This window comes from Macaca thibetana, chromosome 19, assembly GCF_024542745.1.
Source record: "Macaca thibetana thibetana isolate TM-01 chromosome 19, ASM2454274v1, whole genome shotgun sequence".
In the NCBI taxonomy this organism is placed as follows: domain Eukaryota; kingdom Metazoa; phylum Chordata; class Mammalia; order Primates; family Cercopithecidae; genus Macaca; species Macaca thibetana.
In genome coordinates, this window is record NC_065596.1 from 21,790,356 (window position 1) to 21,813,253 (window position 22,898).

The 22,898-nt window shown below is 59.0% G+C and overlaps 4 protein-coding genes across 9 annotated transcripts in view; 3 read left to right on the top strand and 1 right to left on the bottom strand.

Annotated features, from left to right (window-relative positions):
• The window catches only part of TIMM13 (translocase of inner mitochondrial membrane 13), a 319,004-nt gene that overhangs the window by 291,989 nt on the left and 4,117 nt on the right, over positions 1 to 22,898 (top strand). The window lies entirely within an intron of this gene.
• LSM7 (LSM7 homolog, U6 small nuclear RNA and mRNA degradation associated) overlaps positions 1 to 22,898 on the top strand; it is a 401,328-nt gene that overhangs the window by 276,252 nt on the left and 102,178 nt on the right. The window lies entirely within an intron of this gene.
• The window catches only part of GADD45B (growth arrest and DNA damage inducible beta), a 129,498-nt gene that overhangs the window by 19,917 nt on the left and 86,683 nt on the right, over positions 1 to 22,898 (bottom strand). The window lies entirely within an intron of this gene.
• On the top strand, positions 1,916 to 22,474 carry LMNB2 (lamin B2). The gene is made up of 12 exons (XM_050770307.1): positions 1,916 to 2,242; positions 10,662 to 10,798; positions 15,548 to 15,704; positions 15,791 to 15,916; positions 19,207 to 19,377; positions 19,460 to 19,585; positions 19,858 to 20,078; positions 20,268 to 20,550; positions 20,802 to 20,909; positions 21,410 to 21,529; positions 21,652 to 21,762; positions 22,357 to 22,474. Exons 1-12 carry the CDS (start codon positions 1,979 to 1,981, stop codon positions 22,396 to 22,398), a joined length of 1,866 nt encoding a protein of 621 aa, XP_050626264.1. The 5' UTR covers positions 1,916 to 1,978; the 3' UTR covers positions 22,399 to 22,474.

Sequence of the window (22,898 nt, forward strand, 5' to 3'; positions counted from 1 at the left end):
AGGACCAGCCTGGCCAAGATGATGAAACCCAGTCTCTACTAAAAATACAAAAATTAGCTGGGCATGGTGGCAGGCGCCTGTAATTCCAGCTACTCAGGAGGCAGAGGCAGAGAATTGCTTGAACCCAGGAGGTGGAGGTTGCAGTGAGCTGAGATCACACCATTGCACTCCAGCCTGGGTGACAAGAGTGAGACTCTGTCTCTACAAAAAAAAAAAACAACATATTTTTTGTCTGAGACAGAGTCTCACTATGTTGCCCAGGATGTTCTCAAACTCCTAGGCTTAAGCGATACCCCCATCTCAGCCTCCCAAAGTGCTGAGATTGCAGGTGAGAGCTGCCCGCACCTGGCCTCAAACTGAACTTTAAAGGGTGCAGGTTTTCAAAAAAAAAAAAAAAACCATTCACAGCCACCAAGCCAAACGGGCTCAGTTAACCTGATAGGGGAGTCCCCTCAAAACAGAAGGGGTTAAAACAGACCCTATGAAAAAAGTAACTTTGAATCAACCCATTGGTTTTTATTTCATATTTTTATTTTTACTTTTTTTGAGACAAAGTCTCGCTCTGTCACCCAGGCTGGAATGCAGTGATGTGATCATGGCTCACTGCAACCTTGACCTCTCTTGCTCAAGCAATCCTGCCACCTTAGCCTCCCAAATACCTAGGACTAAAGGCGCCCAGCTAATTTTTTTTTTTTTTTTTTTTTTTTTTAAGATGGAGTCTCACTCTGTTGCCAGGCTGGAGTGCAGTGGTGCAATCTCGGCTCCCTGCAACCTCCGCCTCCCAGGTTCAAGCAATTCTCCTGCCTCAGCTTCCCGAGTAGCTGAGACTACAGGCGTGTGCCACCATGCCTGGCTAATTTTTGTATTTTTAGTAGAGACAGGGTTTCACCATATTGGTCAGGCTGGTCTCGAACTCCTGACCTCGTGATCTGCCCGGCTTGGCCTCCTAAAGTGCTGGGAATACAGGTGTGAGCCACTGCACCTGGCTATTTCTTTTTCTTTTTATTTTTAGAGATGGGGTCTTGCTATGTTGCCCAGGCTAGTCTCAAACTCCTGGGCTCAAACGATCCTCCCACCTCGGCCTCCCAAAGTGCTGGCATTACAGGCGTGAGCAAACCACTATACCTGGCCTGGCTTTTATTTTATTTATTATTTCTCCTTTCTTCAGCCTTTTCTGCTTATAATGCAGAGTGCCCATTCTCTCTGCTTAGCTTGTTTGAGTGCCTATTTCATAGATTGAATGCTGTCCCATTCATGAATTGCTAATAAGAGCCAATGAGATCATTAAACTCAATTTGTTGAAATTCATGCTCCTTGATAGCCTTCTGGACATTTTATATCAGTAGCATTGTACACTATATGGCTTTTTTTTTTTTTTTTTTTTTTTTTTTTTTTTTTTTTTTTTTTTTTTTTTTTTTTTGAGACAGTTTCCCACTGTTGCCCAGGCTGGAGTGCAGTGCCACGATCTTGGCTCACTGCAACCTCCACCTCCCAAGTTCAAGCGATTCTCCTGCCTCAGCCTCCCCAGTAGCTAGGATTACAGGCGTGCGCCTCCATAGTAGAGATGGTGGGGTCTCCCTATGTGGCCCAGGCTGTCCTCGAACTCCTGACCTCAAGTGATCCACCGGCCTTGGCCTCCCAAAGTGCTGGGATTACAGGCGTGAGCCACCACGCCCGGCCCTATAGGGCCTTTTGTGTCTGGTTCTTTGAGCACGTTTTGAGGTTCTCTTAAGTGTGGAAACAGGCACTAAAAAGGAACTCAATGCTGTTTCCTCGTGGCGGAGCTGGGAGTTTGCAGCCAGGCGGTCTGTCTGTGGAGTCAGCGCCTCTGCGAAGCGGGAGCTGGACAGAGACTTCAACTTCCGGCGTGCCCCGCGCGCGCCCGGTGGCCGGACTACCAGTCCCAGGCTGCCCCGCGGCGGCGGGCGGCGGGCGCGGCGCGGCGCGGCGCCATCTTGCAGCCGGCGGCGCGGATTGAATGAGCCCGCCGAGCCCGGGCAGCCGTCGGGAGCAGCGCAGGCCGCGAGCCGCCGCCACCATGGCCACGCCGCTGCCCGGCCGCGCGGGCGGACCAGCCACGCCGCTGTCGCCCACGCGCCTGTCGCGGCTGCAGGAGAAGGAGGAGCTGCGCGAGCTCAACGACCGCCTGGCTCACTACATCGACCGCGTCCGCGCGCTGGAGCTGGAGAACGACCGGCTCCTGCTCAAGATCTCAGAGAAGGAGGAGGTGACCACGCGCGAGGTGGGCGCCGGGGCTTAGGGGTCGGGCGGGGGTGCAGCCGGCAGGCCCCGCCCACCGCGGGGCGCGCAATCTCGGGGACCCTGGGCGGGGGTGCAGACGGGGACGGGCCCCGGCTTCGGAGGTTTCCGCGGGGTTTCGGGGGGCCCCTGAGTGAGGGGTGCAGCTCGGCCAGGTCCCTCCCACCTCGGGGTGCGCGATCGCTGGGACCCTGGGTGCAGACAGGAACGGGCCCGGCTCTCGAGGGTGTCCGGGGGGTTTCGAGGGGCTCCAGAGTGAGCGGTCCAGTTCGTCCAGGCCCCGCCCACCGCGGGGTGCGTGATCGCGGGGACCCTGGGCGGGGGTGCAGACGGGGACAGGCTCCGGCTCAGGGGTCTCCAGGAGGTTTGGGGGCTCCTGAGTGAGGGGTGCTGCTCGGCTAGGCCCAGCCTACCGCGGGGCTCCCAATCGCGGGGAACCCTGAGCTGGGATGCGGACGGGGACTGTCCGGCCTCGGGGATCTCCGCCGCGTTTCGGAGAGTGCCTCCTGAGCGAAGGGTGCTACTCGGCCAGGCCCCGCCCACCGCGGGGCGCGCAATCGCGGGGACTCTGAAGGACTCCCGGCTCGGGGTCTCCAGGGGGTTTGGGGGGCTCCTGAATGAAGGGTGCAAGCCCTGCCCACCGCGGGGTGTGCCATCGCGGGGACCCTGGGGAGGGGTGCAGACCGGGACAGGTCCCTGCTTGGGGGTCTCCAGGGGGTTTCGAGGGGTCCTTAAGTGAGGGGTGCAGCTCGGCCAGGCCCAGCCCACCGCGGGGTACACGATCACGGAGGACCCTGAGCAGGAGTGGGGACGACCCGGCCTCGGGGATCTCCAGGAGGAGACCCTGAGTGAGGGGTGCCGCCTGGGCAGAGCCTGCTCACCGCAGTTTCCTAGATCTTGGGGGACCCCATGGGAGGGGTGCAGATGGGAATGGCCCATTCTCTCAGGGGCCCCCAGGAGTTTCCAGGGCATTGAGGGAGAAGTGCAGACCAGGAATGCCCCACCTATGGAGGGGGTCCCAGGAGATCTTCCGTGTCCCGAGTGAAGGCTGCAGAGGCGCCTCCAGCTAGCTCTGGGGACCCTTCTGTGAGAGGTGTGTTCTGGGGCCATGAGGGTTGCAGACTAGGGCTCCCCACCAAAGAGAGGTCCTGGGGATCTGGGGGCTCCCTGAGTATTGGGCTGCAGCCCACCATGTGCCTCATCCCTCAGGATTCCAAGGAGACTTGGTGGACCCCCGCCAACTGAGGGGGTGTGAGTGGGAGTCTCTGGGGATGAAGCTGGGTGTTGGGGCATCTGGGGGGGAATGGGGGTGGTCTCTGGGCTCCGAGGAGACTGGGGGGCCCAGGCCCTCTGAGGAGGCCCATGATGGGGTGTGGGGGGGTCTTCCTGGAGTCTCTGGGGTGAGTCACGTGGTCTCAGTTCTCCCTGGAGCTTTAGTGAGTTCCCTGATGAATCCAGGAGAGATTGGTGACTGGGGTGGGAATTAGGCCCCTCATCTCTCACCCGGGCGGGGGGTGGGGGGTAGGGGGCCAAGGGAGAGGTTCTGATACCTTGGAGTCCCATGGGAAATTTCGCAGGCCCTTATCTGTGCCCTGGGGTCACTGGTGGCCTGGCAGGTTCTGCCCCCAAGGGAATATGAAGGAAGCGGGAGAGCTGGGGTCTTGGGTCCAGAGGAAAGTGTTGAGGTTCTGAATGGACCCCGAGGCTTCAGTGCGGACTGAAGGAGAAAGGGCTGGAAAGTCTGCCCGTCAAGGGGGCGTGAGGTCGGGGTGTCTTGGGGTCTGGGTGCCATCTGTCCTGCTCCCCAACCTAACCCTGGGGAGGCTGTTTGTCCCTCCCGCTGGCCGTGCCCAATTCAAGGACAGGACTCCAGAACGGAGGGCAGGCAGGAGCACCCACTTGATTCCTGCCATGGGTTGGGGTCCTGGGGTCCCCAGGTCCCAGCGTCCTGTTGGGAGAGCCAGGTGCTGAAGTCGGGATTTGCAGCTCCCAGCCCCCACTCGCCCATCTGCAGATCAGAGGACCTGGTGGGCTTCTGGGAGAAGAGCTGCTTGTTGAGGGGGTCAGGTCGTTTCTGGGAGCCACTTACCCTCTGTGTGACCCTGGACTAGTCACTTACCCTCTCTGAGTCTCAGTGCCCTCGCCTTTGGAATGGGCATAATTATAATACTCAGCTCTTGTGTGTGGGGCCACAGCAGGTTAGCTTTTGTTTAGTGGCTCCCTGTGGGTTCTGCTGTCACAGTGCCCTGGGGACAGGGAACCTGAAAGAATGTAGCTGGTGCCTTCAGGGAGGTAGAAGGAAGATCAGTGCTTGGTGGGGTCCCCTGCTGTTTTTTTTTTCCTTTTTTTTTTTTTGAGTTGGAGTCTCGCTCTGTCGTCCAGGCTGGAGTGCAGTGGTGTGATCTTAGCTCCCTGCACCCTCTGCCTCCCGGGTTCAAGCAATTCTCCTGTCCCCGCCTCCTGAGTAGCTGGGATTACAGGTGTGCGCCACCACGCCTGGCTCATTTTTGTACTTTTAGTAGAGACAGGGTTTGGCCATGTTGGCTAGGCTGATCTCAAACTCCTGGCCTCAGGTGGTCCACCTGCCTCGACCTCCCAAAGTACTGGGATTACAGGTGTGAGCCGCCGTGCCCGGCCAGTCCCCTGCTTTTCAATTAGTGTGGCTTTGGGCAGGCCCCGGTGTCTCTTGGAGCCTCCATCTTGCCATCTGTCCATTGGGGACAGAATTGTCCCAACGTCGAGGCCGCCTGCTGGACCCATGGCGTGCGGGGTTAGAGCTGGCTTCTTGTCTTCGGGCCTCTGTTGTCCCCCTGCCAATGGGATGAACAGCTGCAGGGAGCTTTGAGGGTGCAGGGCCTCATGAGCGTTGGGGAGGTACCAGCCCCAGCCCCACTGGACGCCCTGTTGGACCGCCCCGTGCTCTAGAGGGAGCCTGGCCCCGCCACCTCTCGGGGCCCCAGCAGCGTCCTTTACAACTCAGTTTACTCAGGCAGGGTGAAATGCGGGTCTGACTCGGGTGAAGGCAGCCATTCAGCAGATGACACACTGGCCCCCCCGTGAGCCCTGTCACCCAGCTGTGTCTGCAGGGCATGTGGCAGGGGACAGCTGGGAGTTCCGCCTGGGACTGGTGGGCCAGGGACCCGGCTAGTGGGGAGCAGAGCTGGAAACCTGCTGGGGTAGGGGCCGCTAGTAGGGAGGTGTCACGTGGAGGGAGTGACCTGGAATAGCTGGGGTCTTTCTAGACACAGGTGGGCCAGGTGGGGTTCAGAAAGCAGCCTCTGGCTCAGGCTGGCAGGATGGGGGGCAGGAGAGGGAGCTCCGGCGAGGAGGGACCTGGGGTGTCGGGCCTCAGAGCATGCAGGTCACCTGGACAGCAGGGCCTCTCTCACCTGGCCAGGTTCTGCCCCCAGGGGACTCTTGGCCAAGGCTGGGCCTGCCTTTGGTTGTCACATTGGGAGCGAGACATCATTGGCATAGAGTGGGTGGAGGCTGGGGTGCTCCTCAGCCCCCTGAAAAGAGAATTACCTAACCCTAACCCTAACCCTAACCCCATGAGGATGACCCAGCCTCCATGAGGATAACGCAACCCCCACGAGAATGGCCAGGCCGAGGAGCCATGCCCAGGCATGAGGGACTCAGTTCAGATTTTTTCAGGCTCATAACACGACTCACAGCATCCTGGTGCGTGGCGTCCCCCAAGGTCCTCACACACACGTTTCTCACTTTTCTGAGATGGAATCTCACTCTGTCACCCAGGCTGGAGTGCAGCAGCGTGATCTCAGCTCACTGCAACCTCCGCCTCCTGGGTTCAAGCAGTTCTCCTGCCTCAGCCTCCTAAGTAGCTGGGATTACAGGCGTGCGCCACCACACCTGGCTAAGTTTTATATTTTCAGTAGAGACGAGGTTTCACCGTGTTGGCCAGGATGGTCCGTATCTCTTGACCTTGTGATCTGCCCACCTCAGCCTTCCAAAGTGCTGGGATTACAGGCATGAGCCACTGCGCCTGGCCGTTGTTTTTTTTTTTTTTCTAGACGGAGTCTTTCTCTGTCACCCAGGCTGGAGTGCAGTGGTGTGATCTTGGCTCACTGGAACCTCTACCTTCTGGGTTCAAGCACTTCTCTTGCCTCAGCCTCCCGAGTAGCTGGGATTACAGGCCTGCACCACCACGCCCGGCTAACTTGCTCACTTCTTTCCTGCCCGCACGAGCTCACCCTTGCACACTCGTAAAAAACCAGGCCAAGCATGGGTTCCACATTTCCGTGTGATGCTGGGGGGTGTCTTTTGGCGGTGTGGATGAATCACCATATACAAGCGTTGTTGGGGGGCTTGGGGAAGGGTGGGGTGGGTGCTGGCCAGATGGGTATTTGTTGAATATTTGTTGAAGGAGGATCACTGGGTGTTGGGGGTGGGGACGGGTGCAGGGAGGCAGCGCCGTGGCCTGGGTCCAGGTGCGGGAGAGGCAGGTACTCCAGGTACTTCCCTGCCAGGCCTTAACGTTCCCGAGGGAGGAGACCTGGCTTCGGTGGCTTCTGCCTTTCCCCGCCCCGGTTCCCCTGGCTGCTTAGGGCTGCCGGAGGGGGTCTTGGAGGTGAGCGTGGAGGGTGGAGTCCGCTTTGGAAGAGTCCCCAAGCTGGTGTTTACAATTTCTGCACAGAGCTGTAATTCTCAGCCAGGCCATTTTGTCCCACCGTGGACTCCTCCAGCCGAGTTGCGCTGCTCTGTGTCCAAGGGGTCCAGGCAAAAGCCATCTCAGGCTGTCTGAGCCCTGCCAGGCCCACGTGTGTGGACACACTTGGTGGCATCCCTCAAGCCCAGCACTTGCTAGATGCCGTGACACATGGAACAAAAGGCCCAGCCTGTCCCCAGCCCTTTGCAGCGCCTCGCAAGCACAGGCAGGCTGTCCTGCCCCGGCACACCTGTTCCGCAGGCTCAGAGGTTCTTTGTGAGGTGCCCCGGCCTCTAGACGAGAACTTTCCTCATCATCACAGCATGGCACCCAGGCATGGTCAGCAAACTTTTTCTAAAAAAGGCCAGACTGTCTCCATCTAAACCGCTCAGCTCTGCCATAGGGTGAAAGCTGCCTTAGATCATAGGTGAGTAAGTGGGTGCAGCTGTGTGTCAATAAAACTTTATTTATACGCATGGAACTGTGAAGTGCATAGAATCGGCCTGTGTCACAAAGTATCTTCATCTTTTTCCCCTAGCCTTTATTGTTTTTGTTTTTGAGACAGAGTCTCGCTCTGTTGTCCAGGTTGGAGTTCAGTGGCACAATCTCGGCTTACTTCAACCTCCGCCTCCCGGATTAAAGCGATTCTCATGCCTCAGCCTTCCCAGTAGCTGGGATCACAGGTTTGCACTGCTACGTCTGGCTAATTTTTGTATTTTTAGCAGAGATGGGGTTTCACCATGCTGGTCAGGCTGGTCTCGAACTCCTGACCTCAGGTGATCTGAGCCACCTCTGCTGGCCACCCCTAGCCATTTAAAAATGTAGAAACCGTCTGGGCATGGTGGCTCACGCCTGTAATCCCAGCACTTTGGGAGGCTAAGGCAGGCGATCATGAGGTCGGGAGATTGAAACCATCCTGGCCAGCATGGTGAAACCCCATCTCTACTAAAAATACAAAAATTAGCTGGGCATGGTGGTGGGCACCTGTAGTCCCAGCTACTCGGGCGACAGGAGAATCGCTTGAACCCAGGAGGCGGAGGTTGCAGTGAGCTGAGATCACCCCACTGCCCTCCAGCCTGGGAGACAGAGCAAGACTCTGTCTTTAAAAAAAAAAAAAAAAAAGTTACTTTTTTTGAGACAGAGTCTTACTCTGTGTTCACCCAGGCTGGAATGCAATGGTGCAATTTTTGTGTTTTTAGTAGAGATGGGGTTTCACCATGTTGACCAGACTGGTCTCAAATTCCTGACCTCAGGTGATCTGCTGGCCTCAGCCTCCCATCATCGTATGCCAGGTGTGGTGGCTAACTCCTGTAATCCCAGCACTTTGGGAAGCTAAGGCGGGCAGATCCATCATGTATTCATACTTCCCCAGTTTCCCCTGCTATCCTTTCCTGCCCCAAGACCCCATCCACTATCTCACGTGACATTTAGTGACCATGTCCCTTTCTCCCAGGCTCCTCCGAGCTGATAGTTTCCTCCACATTCCTGGTTAGAGATTCTGGTTGGTCCTGAGGGGGCTGGGCAGGTGTGCAGTAGGATGTTCCTCAATGGGGGTTTGTGTGTTGTTTTTCTCATGGTCACGCTGGGGTGATGGGATGAGTAATGTTTTAATGGAATATATATATACACACATATATATATTTTTTTTTTGAGATGGAGTTTCTCTGTGTTGCCCAGGCTGGCGTGCACTGGCGCGATCCTGGCTCACTGCAACCTCCGCCTCCCAGGTTCAAACTATTCCCCTGCCTCAGCCTCCGGAGTAGCTGGGATTACAGGCACCCGCCACCACACCCGGCTAATTTTGTATTTTTAGTAGAGACGGGGTTTCTCCATGTTGGTCAGGCCGGTCTCAAACTCCTGACCTCAGGTGATCTGCCCGCCTTGGCCTCCCAAAGTGCTGGGATTACAGGCGTGAGCCCCCACGCCCAGCACCGTGTGTAGTTTTCAAACATGCATGGAAGTGAATTTCATTTCTTCTGGGTCCACACCCAGGAGTGGAGTTACCGGGTCATGGGGTGGCTCTGTGACTCTTGGGGGAGCCCCTGGGCTGTTTTCTGTAGGGCTGCCTCAGCTCAGGTTCCTGCTGCTGTCTGTGAGGTTCCGATTTCTCTGTGTACTGCCCGCACCTGCGACCGTCTGTCTTCTTGACGGACGCCCTGGCAGGTGTGAAGTGGCATCTCACTGCGGTTTGCTTCCACATATGTTTAAACTCATTGAGTGCACGGTCCTGTGGGAGGAGGGGAGGCAGGAAGACCACGAGAAGCCTGAGCCGTGCCCCCAGCTGGCGCGTGCAGAGGCCAGGCAGGTGGCGGCTGTGGTTGCAGCAGGATTAGTAGCAAGTGAAGAGGTCGCCTTCCCGGGCACCGCGTGTGCCTCGAGTTCGCCCGGCGGCCCTCGGGAGGGGCGGGTTTGGGGGCTTTCTTTAGCCGGGAGGCCCAGAGGGTGTTCCAGTCACTTCTGCCCCCCCTGGTGACCCCCGGCTCTCCAGCCCCTCGCCGCGTCCTTGCTGGCTGGGCCGGGTCTCCGTGGGGAAATGTGGGGGTGGCTGGTGGGGTGGGGAGCGGGTGTGGGGGGAGCTGGGGACTGCAGATCCCTGTGATTGAGGGGTGGAAGGTGGGGGCCGCTGGTGGGGGGGGCCCTGGTTGAGGGGAAGCTGGTGGGTGGGGAGCTGGTGGAGGGGGAGCTGGTGCGGGGGGAGCTGGTGGGGGTGAGCTGGTGTGGGGGGAGCTGGGGACTGCAGATCCCTGTGATTGAGGGGTGGAAGGTGGGGGCCGCTGGTGGGGGGGAGCTGGTGAGGGGGGAGCTGGTGGAGGGGGAGCTGGTGGGGGGGAGCTGGTGCGGGGGGAGCTGGTGGGGAGTGCTGGGGGCTCTGACTGCAGATCCCTGTGATTGAGCGGTGGGAGCTTCTGTCTGGGAGCCTCTGAGCCACCACATTGGTAGGTGGCCTGTCGGGGGGGACACGGCAGGGGGAGGCCAGATGCTCCTCCCTCCATCCCAGGGAGCAGCCCAGCCTGAGCCTGGGCCATGTGCCTGCGTGCAAGGTGGGGGCATAGAGGGGCACGGGCTGGCCCCCAGTTGGCAGAAGTGGGGGATCTTGGGCCCAGCGGGGTCTGAGAGGGGGTCTCCAGGTTGCAGAGACTGGTTGGGGGGCGGGTCTTGGGCCCAGCAGGGTCTGGGAGGGAGCCCCGGGTTGCAGAGGCCTGGGGGGAGTCTCAGGGGCCCAGAGGGGTCTGGAAGGGGACCCCAGGTTGCAGAGGCTAGTGGGGGCAGGGGGCTCTCGGGCCCAGCGGGTCTGGGAGGGGGCCCTGGCTTGCAGAAGTGGAGGGTCTCAGGGGCCCAGCGGGGTCTGGGAGGGCCCCGGGTTGCTGTCATCACCAGTTGTCCGAGAGTGATCAGCTCAGTGTCCACGTGCCCAGCGGGAGAGATCCTTGATTAAATGTCCCACCAATTTTCTGGTTCTGAAACCAAGAGTGTGAAAAATGCACCTAATGGCCAGGCCTCATGTCGCTATGAGAGCAGCAAAGGGGCTGCGTGTCTGGGTGTGGCCAGTCCTCCGGGGAAGGGGACAGGCTCCATCCAGCTGCTGTGCTGGTCCAGGCTGTCCCCAGGCTGCCATCCTCTCGCTCTGCGTGCCAGTCCCCGGGAATCTGAGCGGGGCCAGTAACCGGGCCCCCAGGCTGCTGCAGTCCAAGGGGAAGGGTCCCTCCTCACTTCACCCTGTCCTGGGTCTCCCCAGGTGAGTGGCATCAAGGCGCTGTACGAGTCAGAGCTGGCCGACGCCCGGAGAGTCCTGGATGAGACAGCTCGAGAGCGCGCCCGGCTGCAGATAGAGATTGGGAAGCTGAGGGCAGAGTTGGACGAGGTCAACAAGAGGTGAGTGGTCATGGCTGGGCACGACGTCACCCTGATCCCGGCACCACGGGGTGGACGGGGGCGGGTGGGCGGGACTTCTCCATCCGACGCCCTCCCTCCGCCTGGGCTGGTGCTGCTCCCATGGAGAGCTGGCTTCCCTTCGCCAACAGGAGACCCTCCAGGTTGGCCCAGGGACCACTGCCCGCCTGCCGGGGCCTAGGGCTCCAGGAGGGACCATTTGCGCCTGATGGTGGCCAGGAGCTGGGGACCCTGGGGCCAGGCACGAATGAGGACAGGCTGCCCACTCTCAGCACATCCCATACAGCACAGGTGCACCCCGGGACCTGCTCGGGCAGCGGCTCTGAGCTGTCTGCCTTCAGCACCCACCGTGCTTAATAAGCAGGTTCATTAGTGGGGCCATGCAGGCTCTGGCATGATTAGAGCTTGGACAGGGGTGCACGGAGCTCTGAAATGTCAGAACTGCACCGTGCAGATGGGACAGAGCTGCTGCTGGCCCTGTACCAGGCAGCTCTCAACTGTTCACTTTAAGAAGTTGAAATTTACAGGATGTGAATTTCACCTCAAATTAAAACATTAAAAAAAGAAAATGCGGCCGGGCGCGGTGGCTCAAGCCTGTAATCCCAGCACTTTGGGAGGCCGAGACGGGCGGATCACGAGGTCAGGAGATCGAGACCGTCCTGGCTGACATGGTGAAACCCCGTCTCTACTAAAAAATACAAAAAAACTAGCCGGGCGAGGTGGTGGGCGCCTGTAGTCCCAGCTACTCGGGAGGCTGAGGCAGGAGAATGGCGTGAACCCGGGAGGCGGAGCTTGCAGTGAGCCAAGATCACGCCACTGCACTCCAGCCTGGGTGGCAGAGCGAGACTCTGTCTCAAAAAAAAAAAAAAAAAAAAAAAGAAAATGCTACACAGTGTCCACCCTAGGTGTTGAGGAATTCCCAGTTCACAATCTCCGGAGCAGTGCGTGGCGTCTGCAGTGAGGCCCATCTTTTCCTTTTCATTGAGACAGGGTCTCTGTTGCCCAGGCTGGAGTTCAGTGGCACAATCACAGCTCACTGCAGCCTCGAACCCCCAGGCTCAGGTGATCCTCCTGCCTCAGCCCCGCCCCGGGTACCTGGGACCACAGGAAGGCACCACTGCACCCAGCTAATTTTTTTATTTTTTATTATTTATTTATTTTTGAGACATAGGCTTGCTCTGTCACCCAGGCTGGAGTGCAGTGGTGCGATCTCAGCTCAGTGCAACCTCCAGCTCCCAAATTCAAATGATTCTCCTGCCTCAGCCTCCTGAGTAGCTGGAGGCTAACAGCACCATGCCTGGCTACTTTTTTTTACCATGTTGGCCAGGCTGGTCTCAAACTCCTGGACTTAAGTGATACACTCGCCTCAGCCTTCTAAAGTGCTGGGATTACAGGTGTGAACCACTGTACCTGGCCTAATTTTTTAATTATTTGTAGAGATGAGGTCTCGCTATGTTGCTCAAGCTGGTCTTGAACTCCCGGGCTAGATCCTCCCACCTCGGCCTCCCAAAGCGCTGGCTATAGGTATGAGCCACTGGGCCAAGCCTACTGTTTTTCTTATCCTAACACATTTATCTCCAAAACCCCACAATGAGAGAAACACAAGGAGCAGCGTGCAGGACCTGACAAGCCAGAGCCTGCCACGAAACCCCGGGTACACAGCTGAAGATTCTAACTCAGCGCCTGGTGCTCTTAGGAACCGGGTCTGAGCCCTGGTAGCCAGCACCCTGCCTTCTGGGCATGCCCTGCAGTCCTGCGGAACCCTGTGGTTTAGACCAAGTTATTGAGGAGATTCCCAGATACCCTGATCTCTGCTCCAGTCCTCTGAGCTGGTCTGCAGCCTGCCTCTTCCACCTCACCCCTGGGCCTTTGGGCTGCTGTTCGCCTGCCTGGAAGGCTGTTTCAGCAGCGGTGGCCCTGGCTCCTCCAGCACTGCTCCTTCAGGTCTCTGCCCCCAGGGTTGTCTCCCAGCCCCGCTTCAGCCCTGCCCGCAGGCAGCCTCCCATCTGGTGGGCAGCCTGTGTCGCTGGTGCCTCCCCCTGCAAGGACATCCCGCAGTGTAAGGCAAGGGTTCTAGACGCACCTCTGGTGTGAGAGTGGTGCCTTCCACACAGCGGGCACTCGGTCAGGATTTGCCCAACAGACTCCAGCTCCCCCCAGACCCCTGCAAAAATCCCCTGCAGGGCCGCGGGGCTCGCCGCCCTCTGAGCAGAAGGGCCTGGCCTGGGTGGCATGTGCTTAGAGATACAGGATCTGCATCCCAGGCCCTGCTGGAGATCTGCTCCATGTGGGGAAGTAGAGCTGAGTGTCCTTGGGGGCTGCCGATGGGGGCGCGTCAGCTTTGTTGCCGAAGTCTCTGGCCTTCATACCTCTCAAACGCAAGCAGATGCCACATCTCCAGTGTGGAGAGCCCTGGCTTCACCAGGTCCAGCGCCAGAGCGGCTGGCAGCCCTGCCCCTGGCGGGACACAACAGGAGCCAGACCTGGGGTTCAGTGCACCTGGCACGGATGCTTTTACCTGGCAGGTGGCCTTAGACCTGGTTGTCTGACCCCCGACCAGGGACCCCTCACAGGAGAGGCTGTTTACACACGGGCTGCCCTGTAGCTCGCTTCTGACCCATGTCCGGCGTTTGCCTGCCTGACCATCGCTCTGGCACTGGGATCCCAGCTTGGGGCAGCTCCTGATTCTTCTGACAGAAGGTGCAAATTCAGCACAGCGATAGGAAACAAGTTTGAGGATTTATTACAGATCCTGGGCAGGGAGGGCACTGTGAGCTGGGAGGGCAGCCCTCCCTTCCTGGGTCACACAAGGAAGGAAGGAAGAGTCCCACAGAGAGTGAGAGCTTGGCAGCTAGTGGGAGAGAGAGAGATGGGTGGATGATGGATGGATGGATGGATGGATGGATGATGGGTAGATGGATAGATAGACAGTGATAGATACAGCAATAGATAGATATAGCTATTTGTAAGGCCGGGCGTGGTGGCTCACGCCTGTAATCCCAGCACTTTGGGAGGCCAAGGCAGGTGGATCACCTGAGGTCGGGAGTTCAAGACCAACCTGGCCAACATGGAGAAACCCCGTCTCTACTAAAAATACAAAATTAGCCGGGCGTGCTGGCACATGCCTGTAATCTCAGCTACTTGGGAGGCTGAGGCAGGAGAACTGCTTGAACCCAGGAGGCGGAGGTTGGGGTGTGCCAAGATTGTGCCATTGCACTCCAGCCTGGGCAACAAGAGTGAAACTCTGTCTCAAAAAAATAAAAAAGAAAGAGAGAAAGATACAGCTATCTGTAGTTTGATACATATGCACATAGATAATATAGATAAATACAGTTGTTGATGGAGATACGGTTAGACAGGTGGTCACTTTCAGTTCTTGGGCAAATGCCTAGGTGGTCTTTTGAAGGGCACTGGGGGCCGGGCACGGTGGCTCACGCCTGTAATCCCAGCACTTTGGGAGGCCGAGGCGGGTAGATCACCTGAGGTCAGGAGTTCGAGACCAGCCTGGCCAACATGGAGAAACCCCGTCTCTACTAAAAATATAAAATTAACCGAGCCTGGTGGCTCATGCCTGTAATCCCAGCTACTTGGGAGGCTGAGGCAGGATAATCGTTTGAACCTGGGGGGCGGAGGTTGCAGTGAGCTGAGATCACACCATTGCGCTCCAGCCTGGGCAACAAGAGTGAAACTCCAACTCAAAAAAAAAAAAAAGAAAGGCTCTAGGGAGAGTTGGGAACACAGCATTCTGCTGGGTGGGAGAGGTCCCTGTCACTTCTGGCCTCTGGCCACGGGCTCCAGCCGCCTGGATGTGGATGTTCTTTTCATGTCCAGCCAGCAGCCTTTGCTGTGTTATTCCAGATACACCCAGTTGTCCCCATCCTGGGGTGATTCTGTCCCCAGGGGACACTGGGTGATTCCTGGGGACATTTGTGGTTGTCAAAACTGGGCAGCGAGAGGCTTCTGGTCTGAAGTGGGTGGAGGCCAGGGACAGGGCTCAGCACCCTGCAGTGCCCAGGACCGCCCCAAATGTCAGCACTTCTGACGCTGAGAAACCGTGGGTGTCCTCACTGTTGCTTGGGAGATATAGTTAGTTCCCTGCGGGGAGGGGTGGCTCACACCTGTAATCCCAGCACTTTGGGAGGCTGAGACGGGAGGATTCCTTGAGGCCAGGAGTTCGAGACCAGCCTGTGCAAACAAGTGAACCCCTGTCTCTTAAAAAAAAAAAAAAAAAGCCTAAAATGCACACTGGTAGTATTTGTGTGTTTAAGAAGCCTGAGTATTTGCTATCTTAAATATCTAATGTTGGAGCTAATTTGGTTTAGTGGAAGACCAGGTAAGCCTGCTTCAGACAGCTCAAGTTTACAAACAAGGCCGACTCTTCAAAGGCCAGGGTCTTCCTTTGTAACATTAATAGAGGATGCATTAATTTCTCCCCAAGTGGTCCTCCTGGGTCCAGAATGGGCAGGAGAGGCTGGAAAAGCCCACACCTCCAGGGTGGTCCCAAGCACTGGTGGCTGTCACTTGCTGGACTCCTGACAGTGCAGGGCAGACGATGAGGGCACGTGTGCCTTTGCCTGGGTGCGTGGGGCTGCGTCGTCTGTGGGACGGGAAGGTCTGGGGCTTGGAAGCCCCGGTGACCTTGTCCTTGGGCTTGCCTGACGCCCCCTGAGGTGCTCCCTTCGGCCCCATGGACCTTGCCCCTCCCCGCTCACTTGCCCTCTTGACTTTCAGCGCCAAGAAGAGGGAGGGAGAGCTCACAGTGGCCCAGGGCCGTGTGAAGGACCTGGAGTCCCTGTTCCACCGGAGCGAGGTGGAGCTGGCAGCTGCCCTCAGCGACAAGCGCGGCCTGGAGAGTGACGTGGCCGAGCTGCGGGCCCAGCTGGCCAAGGTAGGTGCCAGGGGCCGCGGGACGCCCCAGCAGGGCGTTTGCAGCAGACACGTTGTCACACCGGCTCGCTGTCCTGTGTCTCCCAGGCCGAGGACGGTCATGCAGTGGCCAAAAAGCAGCTGGAGAAGGAGACGCTGATGCGTGTGGACCTGGAGAACCGCTGCCAGAGCCTGCAGGAGGAGCTGGACTTCCGGAAGAGTGTGTTCGAGGAGGTGAGTGAGCAGCCTGGCCTCCAGCCTGGCACAGCAGAAGCGCAAAGTCCACCCTCACGGCTCCAGGGAGGCTCCTTCCTGCCTCTCAGGGCGCCCTTGGCTTCGACTGCATCTCCCCAGTGCCTGCCTCTGTCTTCCCACGCTGCCTCCCCTCTGTGTCCATACTCTGTATCCTGCAAGGACACTTGTCATTGGACTTGGGCCTGCCTGGATCATCCATAGTGACGTAATGGCATCTGCAAAGACCCCATTTCCAAATAAGGTCCATTCACAGCTGCTGGGGATGGGGACGTGGGCACATCTTTTTTTTTTTTTTTTTTTTTTGAGACAGAGTTTTGCTCTGTCGCCCATGCTGGAATGTGGTGGCACGATCTTGGCTCACTGCAACCTCCACCTCCCAGGTTCAAGCAATTCTCCTGCCTCAGCCTCCCAAGTAGCTGGATTACAGGCGTGCACCACCATGCCCAGGTAATTTTTGTATTTTTAGTAGAGACGGGGTTTCACCAGGTTGGCCAGGCTGGTCTCGAACTTCTGGCCTCAGGTGATTCATCCGCCTCGGCCTCCCAAAGTGCTGGGATTCCCGGCGTGAGTCACCGTGCCCAGCCGAAACACATCTCTTCAGTGTCAAGGAAGGTCTCCTTTGATTTCTTGCCTTTCTAAAAGCTTGGCGTTCCCACCCTGAGAGCAGAACCCCAGCTGCCTGGGATTCTAACCACTAGACCATGAGGCAGGCGTCAGGTGCATCTGCTGGGGGCCACTGTCCAGCCTCCCACAGGGCCTCCTTGTCCAAAGTGAGGGTGGGGCCTGCGCTCCCCACCCAGCCTCCTTCTTGGGGCCTCTGCCTCCAGGGGCTCAGAAAGGGAAGTGGGGAGAGAAGGCGTCGTCGGCCTGTGTCCCTCACAACCAATTGTGATGTCACAGTGCAGGGTGGAATGCCGGGGCTGGCCGGGCCCACACTTACTGCCCAGGGAGAGCTGCTGACTGCTGGTGGAGGGATGTCCAGGCTGCTCAGGAGCCGTGCCCCGCTCCGGCCAGGCCCAGAGCGTGCGAGGGCCCCCACAGGAGCCAGAGGGAAGGCCGCCAGGGCAGTTGTGAGGGGGTCTATGGAGGAACCTGTGAGAGAGCCCGTGAAGAGACTCATGAGGGCTTCTGTGCGGGTTCGCAGGAACATGCCCCAGGTAGAGCCCACAGGGCACCCGGGAAGAGACCCACGAAGGCTGTGCAGGGGCTGGGAAGAGACCCCCACGGAGCCTTCACAGGGAGCTGCGGTAGGGAGCCTGACGCAGGCCCGTGCAGCCCACAGGGTGCGGAGTCCTGGAGAGGGCAGCCGTGGAGGCGGGAGGGTGGCTGTGGAGGCGGGAGGGTGGCTGTGGGGGTGGGTGCGCAGCTCGCAGAGCTCTGCTTGGCTGGGCCACCCACCTCGCTGACTGCAAAGGTAGCCAACTTCCTTCAGAAGCATTTCTGCTATTTTTTTGTTTGTTTGTTTTGAGATGGAGTCTTGCTTTTGCCCACGCTGGGCTTAGCCTCCCGAGTAGCTGGGATTATAGAGTAGCTGGGATTGTAGGTGAGCGCCACCACACCCAGCTAATTTTTTTTCTTTTTTTTGTTTTGAGTCTTGCTCTGTCACCCAGGCTGGAGTACGGTGGCACCATCTCAGCTCACTGCAACCTCTGCCTCCCGGGTTCAAGCGATTCTCCTGCCTCAGCCTCCTGAGTAGCTGGGATTATAGGTGCGCATCACCACACCCAGCTAATTTTTGTATTTTTAGTAGAGACAGGGTTTCACCATGTTTGTCAGCTGGTCTTGAACTCCTGACCTTGTGATCCGCCTGCGTCGGCCTCCCAAAGTGCTGGGATTACAGGCATGAGCCACTGAGCCTGGTGTATTTTTTGTATTTTTAATAGAGATGGGGTTTCACCATGTTGGCCAGGCTGGTCTTGAACTCCTGACTTCGTGATCTGCCCACCTCAGCCTCCCAGAGTGCTGGGATTACAGGCGTGAGCCACCGCGCCCAGCCTCTGCTGTTTTTATAAACCAGTCCCGTGGTAATAAGTGACATGGTTTCTGTCTCGGAGTAGGGGGAGCTGGGAAGAGGAGGAAGGGGCCGTTTCCTTCCTGAGAGCCATGTGAGCTCCAATTGGTGCCTCTGCCCTGGTGTGACCCCGCCCTGTGTCGAGACAGCTGCCCTGTGGCTCCCCTGCCTTGTGGCCCGGGTATCCCATCACTGTCAGGGCCGGGTCTGCTGCCCCCCTGTAATTTGGGCCCTGAGGTGCGAACATCAGTAATTCACTTTCTTTGTTTTGATTTTTGTTTGTTTTGAGATGGAGTCTTGCTTTGTCGCCCAGGCTGAAGTGCGGTGGCGTGATCTCAGCTCTCTGCAACCTCCACCTCCAGGGTTCAAGTAATTCTCTTCCCTCAGCCTCTAGAGTAGCTGGGATTACAGGCGCCCGCTACCACCACACCTGGCTGTTTTGTATTTTTAGTAGAGATGGGGTTTCTCCGTGTTGGCCAGGTTGGTCTGAAACTCCTGACCTCAGGTGATCCGCCTACCTCGAACTCCCAAAAGTGCTGGGATTACAGGTGTGAGCCACCACACCTGGCCCGCTTTCTTCAATAATGGCTTTTATGAGAGAGTCACTTTTTTTTTTTTTTGAGAGACACGGTTTCCCTCTGTTGCCCAGGTTGGAGCGCAGTGATGCAATCTTGGCTCACTGCAACCTCCCAAGTTCAAACGATTCTCTTGTCTCAGCCTCCCGAGTAGCTGGGACTACAGGCGCCGGCCACAACACCCGGCTATTTTAAGTCCACCTTTTTAAAGTGTACAGTTCAGCATTGGCAGGATCTCCACAGGGTTTTGTAACCACCACCTCTAATTCTAGAACATTCCATCACCCAAAAAGAGCCCCCCCGCCATCAGCAGTCACTCCCAGCCCCGGTACCCACCCATCCCCTCCCTGTCTCCGTGGATGGGCCTGTCCTGGACATTTCATGGAAATGGGATCACACACGGTGGCATTTTCTGTCTGGCTTCTCTCGCTGAGTGTGACGTCCTCAAGGTGCATTCATGCCTGGCGGTGTCAGAGCCTCACTCCTTTTTCGTGGCTGAGTCCGTTCTAGCGCGTGGATGGCCCCTGGGCCGCCTCTCACCTGCACGTGTATCGGTTTGTAACTTGTGCACAAGGAACCAGGAACTGCCTGGAGGTTCCTCTTGGCACATTTTGGAGCCCTCCCTTAGGCCTGGTGCTTGGGGCCCAGGCGGGACCGGAGGGTCATGAGGCCTCGGTCCGCAGGAGGTGCGGGAGACGCGGCGGCGGCACGAGCGGCGCCTGGTGGAGGTGGACAGCAGCCGGCAGCAGGAGTATGACTTCAAGATGGCACAGGCGCTGGAGGAGCTGCGGAGCCAGCACGACGAGCAAGTGCGGCTCTACAAGCTGGAGCTGGAGCAGACCTACCAGGCCAAGGTGTGGCCAGCGGGCGGGTGGGCAGGGGTGGCCGGTGGGACCCCCACCCCGCGCCAGCGCTCACCTGCCCATCTCCCCACAGCTGGACAGCGCCAAGCTGAGCTCTGACCAGAACGACAAGGCGGCCAGTGCGGCTCGCGAGGAGCTGAAGGAGGCCCGCATGCGCCTGGAGTCCCTCAGCTACCAGCTCTCCGGCCTCCAGAAGCAGGTGACGCGCACAGCGCCACCGCCCGCCGGCCCCCTGGCCCGACCTCTGGGCCCTGTCCCGGATGTGCGGGGCGCGGGGCTCTGGCCTCTTGGCAGTGGATGGAGCCCTTGGGGCGCCCAGAGATGCCCCTTCCCTCCCGTCCCGTGCGCCCCATGCCCAGCCCTGGTCTCTGCCCCAGTCTGCGGTGAGGGCCCCTCTCCCGCAGTCCCAGGATCACCCGGGCCTTGTGACTCAGGGGCTGCCCTGACCTTCGCCGCCCGCCCCCTCCGCAGGCCAGCGCCGCTGAAGATCGCATCCGGGAGCTGGAGGAGGCCATGGCCGGGGAGCGGGACAAGTTCCGGAAGATGCTGGACGCCAAGGAGCAAGAGATGACGGAGATGCGGGACGTGATGCAGCAGCAGCTGGCCGAATACCAGGAGCTGCTGGACGTGAAGCTGGCCCTGGACATGGAGATCAACGCCTACCGGAAGCTCCTGGAGGGCGAGGAGGAGAGGTGTGGCAGGCCTGGGGGCTTGGGGGCGCGGAGCGAGGAGGAGGGGCGGGGTAGGAGGAGAGGCGAGACGGGGCTGCTGGGAGTGCTGGGCAGGGGTGGAGGTGGGGCTGGGCCGCGGCCGCCACTCTGCGTGCCCTGGGCTGTCCGGGGCTGCCACCACCAGTCCGGCCCTCCTTTCCTTCCCCACAGGCTGAAGCTGTCCCCCAGCCCATCCTCGCGCGTCACCGTCTCACGAGCCACCTCGAGCAGCAGCGGCAGCAGCACGGCGGCCACCGGGCGCCTGGGCCGCAGTAAGCGGAAGAGGCTGGAGGTGGAGGAGCCCTTGGGCAGCGGCCCCAGCGTCCTGGGCACGGGCAGGGGTGGTGGTGGCGGCTTCCACCTGGCCCAGCAGGCCTCGGCCTCGGGCAGTGTCAGCATCGAGGAGATCGACCTGGAGGGCAAGTTCGTGCAGCTCAAGAACAACTCTGACAAGGTGACCGGAATGACTGGGACGGGGTAATGGGTTGACCCAGCTGATGGGGGTGACCAGGGTCAGGGTGATGGGGCCACCGGCCAATGCGAGGCAGGGTACAAGGTGACCGGAATGACCGGGGCACAGGGGTAACGGGGTGACCCAGCTGGTGGGGGTGACCAGGGTCAGGGTGACGGGGCCACCAGCCAGGGCGATCGGGGCGGTGTCCCAGTTCTGGTGGCTGAGGGTCAGGTGTGCGCCGTGAATTCCAGGATCAGTCTCTGGGGAACTGGAGAATTAAGAGGCAGATCTTGGAGGGGGAGGAGATCGCCTACAAGTTCACGCCCAAGTACGTCCTGCGCGCCGGCCAGATGGTCACGGTAGGTGGTGGGGCAGGAGGGCGAGGGTGGCCACAGATGGGATGTGAGGTGGGGCCAGGGGGCTGGAGGAGCAGGACTTGGTAGGGGGTAGGGATGGTGGTGGCACCAGGCACTGTCTAAGAGCAGCTGCCACAGTCATAAAACCTCCATATGCCGGTGTCACCCCACTGGGCCTCCCTGGAGTCTGAGCTCTATGTCCTGGGTCTGAGTCCAGGCCGTTGGGGCTGGCAGGCGTCCCCATGAAGTGTAACAGTCAAGGGCATGGGCCGTGGAGCCTGGTGGGCGTCAGATCCCAGCTCAGCCCTGCTTGCCAAGAGAAGCCTGGTCTCTTCTGTATCCTGGGGGCCATCACCCTGGATAAGCCTGCGTCAGGCTGGAAGGACTGAATGCCCAGGGCATTGAGGGGCATTGAAGGGGGCTGTGCGGTAGGAGCCAGTGGCTGACCCACATCCCTGGAACCAGAGGGGACCCTGACGGGGCCATTGTTCCTGGGTCCCCAGGTGTGGGCCGCTGGTGCTGGAGTGGCCCACAGCCCCCCCTCGACGCTGGTGTGGAAGGGCCAGAGCAGCTGGGGCACGGGCGAGAGCTTCCGCACCGTCCTGGTTAACGCGGATGGCGAGGTAGGTGCCCAGCTTGGGGGATGCTCGGCTAGAGTCCTGAGCGGGGCCTGGGGACTCTCGGGGCGGCCACGGCAGCTCTGGGCCTGATCCCTGGACGCACTGCCGTGTCCTGTCCCACACAGGAAGTGGCCATGAGGACTGTGAAGCAGTCCTCAGTGGTGCGAGAGAATGAGAATGGGGAGGAAGAGGAGGAGGAAGCCGAGTTCGGCGAGGAGGATCTTTTCCACCAACAGGTAGGGCCCCGGTGCCCACTTGCGGCTGGGGCGCAGCCTCTGGGGCAGAGTGAGCTCCTGCACGCGCACACACGTGTGCTTGCCGCATCCCCGGCGGGAGCTCCATCTGGCTGCCGTGGTTCAGGGTGAAGCCAGCCTTGGCTGTTACGGGCACGGCACAGACCTGTTCTTGCCTCCTGGGTCGCGCCCGTCATGTGGATTTGAGACATCACAGACCTCAGGGTAGCTGGCCAGGGGGTCCCCTGAGAGGTGGGTGTTGAACGGCTCCCAGATGCTCTCTGGTCAACCAGGCTTCCTCAGTCGAAGACACAGGTCCCTTCAATATTGGCTTTTGGGGAGAAGATGAGTGCCGAAGCCACACTGCGGTAAATGCACGTATCGCAAGATTCGTGTGATTTGTTTGGGAACCCAAAACAGAACGTGTCGCTCACAGGCGGGCTCATGGGGAAGTGGAAGTGGAATGGAAGGCTCTAGAAGTAGACACTGCTGTCGCTCAGCCCCTCCCTGGTGGGGAGGTAGGGGCAGTGGTCTACCTGCCGGCCGCCTCCAGGCTGGCCCTGATCATGGCCGTCCTTCCTTCCTTCCTTCCTGCAGGGGGACCCGAGGACCACCTCGAGAGGCTGCTACGTGATGTGAACCCACACTCCTCATCCACACACCTTTCTTTACCCAGAGCCACTGAAAACTATTTTTATATCATTGGCTTTCTTTAGTTCTTGATACATTTCTAGAGAATTTCTAAGCAAACTGCCAGAACGTGTGGGTGGGTCTCCCCCAGCCTTCCCTCCCTGCGGGTATCCTCCAGCCTCACTTCGCTGCCACTTCACCGCTGCCCCGGAGACTTTTCAGTCCCACCCCACTCCCCATCTCACCATTTGGTCAAATTGGAAGCCCAGGGCCCCGAGGTTTAGAAGATGCTTGGGCTTGGAGGGAGGAGGGCCGGCGAGGCTAGAGCGGGGACAGGAGACGGCCCCGATGCGGACAGAGCGCGGAAACCGCGTAGGAATTCAGTGGTGGTGGGTTTTTTGAAGGCTTTCTACAAAACCAAATTCAGAATCCAGGCGTCGACCTGGTGGGGCCGGGGGCCAAGCCTGCATTCTGGCTGCCCAGCTTCTGACAGCAGGAGCTCCTCAGGC